Source organism: Schistocerca nitens, chromosome 2 (genome assembly GCF_023898315.1).
Source record: "Schistocerca nitens isolate TAMUIC-IGC-003100 chromosome 2, iqSchNite1.1, whole genome shotgun sequence".
Classification (NCBI taxonomy): Eukaryota; Metazoa; Arthropoda; class Insecta; order Orthoptera; family Acrididae; genus Schistocerca; species Schistocerca nitens.
In genome coordinates this window covers 123,867,940-123,874,913 of record NC_064615.1, presented here as the reverse complement: position 1 = coordinate 123,874,913, position 6,974 = coordinate 123,867,940, and the positions used below count along the sequence as shown (strand labels likewise).

General features: G+C 38.2%; 1 protein-coding gene across 2 annotated transcripts; it reads left to right on the top strand.

Annotated features, from left to right (window-relative positions):
- The first annotated feature begins 383 nt into the window (after positions 1–383).
- Positions 384–3,585, top strand: LOC126235815 (elongation factor 1-alpha). 2 transcript variants are annotated; one of them, XM_049944662.1, is made up of 9 exons: positions 384–490; positions 1,148–1,326; positions 1,417–1,596; positions 1,673–1,840; positions 1,943–2,203; positions 2,305–2,580; positions 2,681–2,801; positions 2,888–3,054; positions 3,135–3,585. In XM_049944662.1, exons 2-9 carry the CDS (start codon positions 1,183–1,185, stop codon positions 3,204–3,206), a joined length of 1,389 nt encoding a protein of 462 aa, XP_049800619.1. In that variant the 5' UTR covers positions 384–490; positions 1,148–1,182; the 3' UTR covers positions 3,207–3,585. The 2 variants fall into 2 exon arrangements, with proteins under 2 accessions (XP_049800619.1, XP_049800618.1); XM_049944661.1 differs by having other exon boundaries at positions 434–543.
- Positions 3,586–6,974: the final 3,389 nt, after the last annotated feature.

Genomic DNA, 6,974 nt, shown 5'->3' with positions numbered 1-6,974 from the left:
ATAGTTCAGTAGATGCGGATCAGTGTAATAATCCCGTTAAAGTCTCAACAACAACCAACACATGAGTTGCTTTTCACTTGCACTTTCATGGAGTATTTATAAACAGCTGCTTCCTACAGCATTTTCACCGCCTCATTTTAGTAATGCAGGCAGCTGCTTACGCTTTCAGTACTACAGGAAGTTGAAAACCCCGCGCAAGTAATGGCTGCACGATGCCTATTGGCTGTTCCATCTAGCAGACGTCCCCAAAGGGCTGTACGCTATTGATTTTTCCTGAAAATGTTTTAAAAGAATAATATATATAAAATTAAACAAAAAGTATTTGTTAAATATTAATTCAATTTGTTCAAAAGCAAATTTCATATTCAAAACCGTCAACTTTCCTTTACCTTCCTTTACGGAAGTTCCCCCTCTACGAGATTACTTGCCTGCCCACCAAGTGCGCATGTCTATTGGCTCTGTCGTTCTCTTTCTGCCGTGGCATCTGGAGGTGAGTAGGACTGTCTGCAGTGTTCTGCGTATCGGGTGGATATCACAGTAAAGGTTTGCCATCCGAAAGCATTTGCTTGATTTTTTAAAAGTTAGAACTCTTGTATTTCTGGTAGTATTAATAGTTATATGTATTTTTGATACTTTCCTCGGTAACGTAGAGCGATAGATTTGCAAGTGATCATGCCGGTCGTTATGGCCGCGTGGTAGTTAAACTATCGTGATCGGTTTGTTCCTATATGATATTGCTTTGTTCTGTTACGCGTAGAGTATAATTCGTGATTTTTTACGAGAAGCGTAAAATTCGTAATTTGATAAAGTAAGAGATTTTTGTGCCCACGCTGTAGAGTTACAAAGATGTCTGCCATGTTAGGATTTGACTATCTTAGTAGTTTCGTTAGGTATTGAATTGAGCAAGAGTGAAGGTGCTTTTTTCTTAGTCGTAATTATTTTGATTTGTATCAGAAAGTGGTGTGTCTCTAGCTAGGTAGTGCGGATTACTTCGTTCTGTAGGGACTCGTAGAATTTAGGAATTTTTGCTGGTTACGTGATTAGTGCAACAGAAATAGTGTTCTTGTTGTCTTATTACGTGTTAAAATGCATGCGTTATTAGTACCACGTGGCGTATGTTGAAACTAATTAGTAATTTTGGTTTCAGTTATTTGACTGAAGAACTCCCTGTAAACTACCAAGATGGGTAAGGAAAAGATTCACATTAACATCGTCGTCATTGGTCACGTAGATTCCGGCAAATCGACCACGACCGGACATTTGATCTACAAATGTGGTGGAATAGACAAGAGAACCATCGAAAAATTCGAAAAGGAAGCCCAGGAGGTAAGTGCAAAATATTGCTTACAGCGACATTAATGATATTCGTCGATATCGATGTAACTTGTAATATGTTCACTATGCAATTTATTGTAGATGGGCAAGGGTTCGTTCAAGTATGCCTGGGTGTTGGATAAGCTGAAGGCAGAACGTGAACGTGGTATCACGATTGACATTGCTTTATGGAAGTTCGAAACTAGCAAGTACTACGTGACCATCATCGATGCTCCAGGCCACAGAGATTTCATTAAGAACATGATTACAGGAACATCACAGGTACATTGCTTAACCATGTGGTATAGTGTGCTTTGATTAATAGCAAGTGACATACATAAATCACAAATATTTTCAGGCCGACTGTGCAGTGTTAATTGTAGCAGCTGGTACAGGTGAATTTGAAGCCGGTATTTCGAAGAACGGTCAGACTCGTGAGCACGCGTTGTTGGCATTCACTTTGGGTGTGAAACAACTGATCGTGGGTGTGAACAAAATGGACTCGACTGAGCCACCATACAGTGAGGTAAGTGAAAAATGATTGAAAATCTGAACTTGCTGCTGAACATGCCTAATTATTAGGGTAGTGTGTGTGTGTGTAAAATAGTAAGGTTTGCGTTCCTTTCAGGCTAGGTTTGAGGAAATTAAGAAGGAAGTAAGCAATTACATTAAGAAGATTGGTTACAATCCTGCAGCTGTTGCCTTTGTCCCAATTTCTGGATGGCATGGCGACAACATGCTTGAGCATTCTGACAAGATGAGCTGGTTCAAGGGATGGTCTATTGAGCGTAAGGAAGGGAAGGCTGAGGGGAAGACCTTAATTGAAGCTCTTGATGCTATCCTTCCTCCTAGCAGACCAACTGAGAAGCCTCTGAGACTTCCTCTTCAGGTAAGATAAAATTAAGTGTACATTACGGAATTTGGAAGTAAGTGAATAGTTACTCAGTACTAAATTTAAGAAAATAACTACTAATGGCATGTAATTTTCAGGATGTGTACAAAATTGGTGGTATTGGAACAGTACCTGTGGGTAGAGTAGAAACAGGTATTCTGAAGCCTGGTATGGTTGTGACATTTGCTCCTGCTAATTTGACGACTGAGGTGAAATCTGTAGAGATGCACCATGAAGCTCTGCAGGAAGCTGTTCCGGGTGATAATGTTGGTTTCAATGTTAAAAACGTTTCTGTTAAAGAACTTCGTCGTGGTTATGTTGCTGGTGACTCAAAGAACAACCCACCCAAAGGTGCTGCTGACTTCACAGCACAGGTGAGTTCATTGTGTGTTTGTGTTAATATTGACAGCTGCATCCATCCTAAACTGTCACTGTTACTTTGACCTGAGAGTACAACATTTGTGAAAATTTCAGGTTATTGTTCTGAATCATCCAGGACAAATTGCAAATGGTTATACACCAGTGCTTGACTGTCACACAGCACATATTGCATGCAAGTTTGCTGAAATCAAAGAGAAGTGTGACCGTCGTACTGGTGAGTGAACTGCACTTAAATTTGAAAGGTACTTAGAATGTATCTTCATGTGAACTATTAATGCAAAGTGAAAATTTTTTTCTTAGGCAAGACAACTGAGGAGAATCCTAAATCAATCAAATCTGGTGATGCTGCTATTGTAAACTTGGTACCTAGCAAGCCTATGTGTGTGGAATCATTCCAAGAGTTCCCTCCATTGGGTAGATTTGCTGTGCGTGACATGAGGCAGACGGTTGCTGTTGGTGTAATTAAGGTATGTAATTTTGTGATATTGTCCATCTTATGCGAGGTTCCATGTAGATCCAATATTAAAACACACATTCTTCCATACAGAATGTGACATTCAAGGATGTCACCAGTGGTAAGGTAACGAAGGCAGCTGAGAAGGCCCAGAAGAAGAAATAACTAGATGTGCTGATTGGTCCATCAGTGGCGGTTTCCTCGCAGCTCCCTGCACCGCCCATTGTCCATCTTCGCTTATTCAACATGAGCTGCCTTCTCTTTCTTTCCAAGTGGCTATTAAAACATTGTTTCCATCGAAAAGAGTTCAGAAGGAAAGGCCGGTTATCTCCTTTTAGCCCGGCTTTATTAATTTTGTAATTTGTCGATATTACGAGGAGTGTAAAAGCGGATACTTTTTGTTTTCAGTTACGGGAGAGAGAGACTTTCTTTTCCATTCCTTTTTTGTTTTCACATTTTGAATATGTTGTATTACAGTGTAACAGCTTCTGTACATAACTTAATGGTTAAACACAAGGGCCAATAAAGAAGCTTTGAACCATGATTCAGAATGTTTTGCTGTTACCTGCTCCATTTGAATGTAAGAGGGGCTAGATATTTGGTGTTGATAAATAAGTCATGTTGGGTTTGACACTGCACTGTAAAATATTACTTCTAGTCTTTTGATGTGCAAACCCAGGTTACACTATTGTATGACAGACCATGTTTCTTTACTTTGTCTTTGTGCTATTTCTCATGAATTTTTAGTTGTGCAAGGTGGTGTCTATTGGCTCTGGTTTATGCTAGAACATAAGTAAATGGCTCTTAATTTGGGAATATTTTTGTGGGGGATCAGTTTGTGTTCAATATGTCAAAGAGAATGCAGAAGCTCCATGGTGTTTTGGTAAGTCAGGATGTTGGAATTCCACATTTTGAATGGGCCTTTAAGAGCAGTAGTGTGCTTTAACTGCTGGTAGTTGTAGTTTGACAGCTAAAGGATGTGACAGGAACTAATACTTTGGCCCACTTTTTTAGAGCAACTTTATCCCTTGTACTGTAGTCTACCCATTTTCAATTAATTTCTGATAAGTTGGTGCATAGTTTAATGATGAAGTGGAAATAAGGTTCTTGATGTAGTTGAAATGAAATTTTGATTCAAATTATTCACACATTAGTGGTTAAGTTAAACTACAGTAAGATGTGAAAGCTGCTTGTAGTAAAGTCCTGTAAAAACCTTTCATGCTGTCAAATTAGACTAGTACATTGATTTCATTGACAACTGCTTGTCTGAAAGGAATGAGTGTATTTGAAGAAAAGATTCAACATTTGCTCCTTGTGTAACACTTATCATAAGGGAAAAAAACTCTATGCCAATAGAACATTTTTTAACTTGAGAAGTAGACCAGTTTCCTGATTTTTGAGGAAATAGTATTTCACATGTAAAGCATCACCACAGTGGTTGGTTGTGTGAAGTAATGTAAATTCAAGCTTTAGTTTGCACAGGTAGAATATCTTGTGCCATTGAATGTGTGGGCATAATCAAGTCTTGCCCTACATAACTTAAAATGTCTTGTATTTTGTGGGCAAAGTTACTTTGAAGTTTATTTTGAGTTTAATCCATTCACAAGACCAAACTTGGTTGTATAAAGTTCTGAATGAAAGTTTTACTATTAAAATTTTACACATTGAGGTAAAAATTGAAGGCATAGGCATCTGGATGTATTTTTCTTTGTAGTAACCCCAACTTCGTTGGGCGTTCCCTGGGTGGATGTGCAAAGGCAAACAAGGTGTAAGCTGTGGTGTGAATTTATCAACGATTTTTAGGCTGGATTGAGGTATGGTTGGAGTATCCATTGAACCTTCCAGAAGCACACTAGTCTCATTAATGGTAAATTTCTTAGTTCTGGGACTCTTTATGATAAAATCACTATTACAGTTTAAAATTCCACAGCAACTTAAATGTATATTGCTCAAGAGGATAAGTTGTCTCCTAAACACATATGTGCCACAAACTACTAGTTTGTCGAAGATTGCACATGATCTGCTGTTTGTTGGAACATAATTGTTGAACAGTATTTTATACTTACCTGGCTTGAACAATAGTGATTACACTACAGGTTTCAAAGTTTCAGTATTTTTGCACTAGGCCTAATTAGTGTGTTTATTCAGCACAGTTGAGAGCAGTTGCAGTGGATTGGATTGCGGAGTTTCCCAGGTAAGTTCCCACACCCTAGTTTGCTCAATCACAATGGGCACACAGTCTTTGAGATCAATGTGCACATTCAGCGCACATTTCAAAATGTTGAAGCATGCCTGGAATACTTTGTCAACATTGTACATATTTAAAAGAATTTAAATTGGTGCACTGTTAAAAGTAAAAATTAATAAACATTTTGTAAGGTTATTAGTGAGGAAAGGACACTTCCATTGTGTATTGCTATCTTTGAAATAGGATATAATCTGTTGTATTGGTATTTTTAGGTATAGAACAGTTTTGGAAGAAACGTGTTCATCTGAGCAAATGTAATTTGTAAAGTAGTTAGCACTCCAAAAAGTGGGACATAGTCCAGAGAAATAGGATTGTACTTGTACAAAGCTTGTGATATTTAGCCATTCACCCTACACATTGCACTGCATAAAGAACTAGCATGTAACAAAACCTTTCCATGGCATTGGTGGGAAGACAATTACAGAAACTTTAAGTACCCATTGTACAAATATGAAATTTGGTACCCGTGTTTTCATTGTCTGGTAAGAATTTGGAAACCCTATGCCTTTATGAATTTTCTCAGAGACTACTGAAATATGAAGCATATTTCTGATGTTATGACTTACACATCCTGATACTGTATTGTGATGTTTCTGACATTGCCACTTGTCAGGCAAACAAAAATGCTGTGCTATCCAAATGAGCTTCACAAGTGATTTTACTGTGTTGAGGGACAAATTTTGGAAGTAGTTTTCTTGCCTCCCTTTTGCAGGTAGTTAAATTTCATGTTGGAAGTCTTGCTGTTCATGTTGAGTGACAAATTTTTGCAGATGCAGTGACTTGTAATAAAGTAGTATTGTGGAAAAGCATAAATATCCAGTCAGGCCTCTGGGTATGTTTTGTTACGAAGATTGGCAGCTTTATTTAGACACACAAATAGCAAAAATGTCCACTTGAAGAAGTTGGTAAAATGCCTTTATCGGTTCATAAAACAAAATAATGTAGGCTCAGTTGTAAGTACAATGGTGGATGACTTTGACAGGATACTGGGTGAAAGTGGTCTATGAAGACTAGTGCTGACATTTGTGGATAGTCTTGGACTATTGCTTAAATTTGTGACCCATACCAGATAGAATTAACAGGGGATGTTGAACATCCACAAAGGCAGCATGAAGGGACTGCCTCCCTAACAACTGGTACAATAAGTACCCTCTTGTCATGCTGTTCGGTGGTTTGCAGAACACAGATTGGAGTGTTCAGCTAATATACCTTTGGTCTTTAATGTCATGGGAGGTGTGTTGATGTTGATACAGCACTACAGTTTAATATTCAGTAACACCATTAGTCATAACAGTTCTCACTTCATAGTGGTCCAGGATATTTCCACAATACTTGCATATTTCAGTGTGAGGTTGCCTCTTCTGCTGCCACTGATGGCATTGTTGGTGCTTTATACCCTAGTCTGCCTATTGTAAGTGTTTATGGTTTATGCGTTGTCTGATGTAAGTCATAATTTGCATATTTTAAGTGCCTATAATTTGTTACACATAGAAATATTGAACTCTGTGCTCATTACTGTTACTGCTATTGCAACAGCTAGTCTGGGAATGGAACACTATTTTGATGGCGCACACAAGTAGAGTTCTTTGTGGCACAAAATATCTCTGGTGTCCTTTCTCTTCTTCATATGTTCAGTTGCACCCTTACCTAACAGGAAATTATATTCAAAACAGGAAATTTTCAAG

Bases quoted from the DNA above. Each gene is read 5' to 3' on its own strand.
- LOC126235815 (XM_049944662.1), top strand. From the start codon at position 1,183: ATGGGTAAGGAAAAGATTCACATTAACATCGTCGTCATTGGTCACGTA. The intron at 1,327-1,416 runs GTAAGTGCAAAA...AATTTATTGTAG, and splicing joins TCGAAAAGGAAGCCCAGGAG to ATGGGCAAGGGTTCGTTCAA. The intron at 2,802-2,887 runs GTGAGTGAACTG...TTTTTTTCTTAG, and splicing joins GAAGTGTGACCGTCGTACTG to GCAAGACAACTGAGGAGAAT.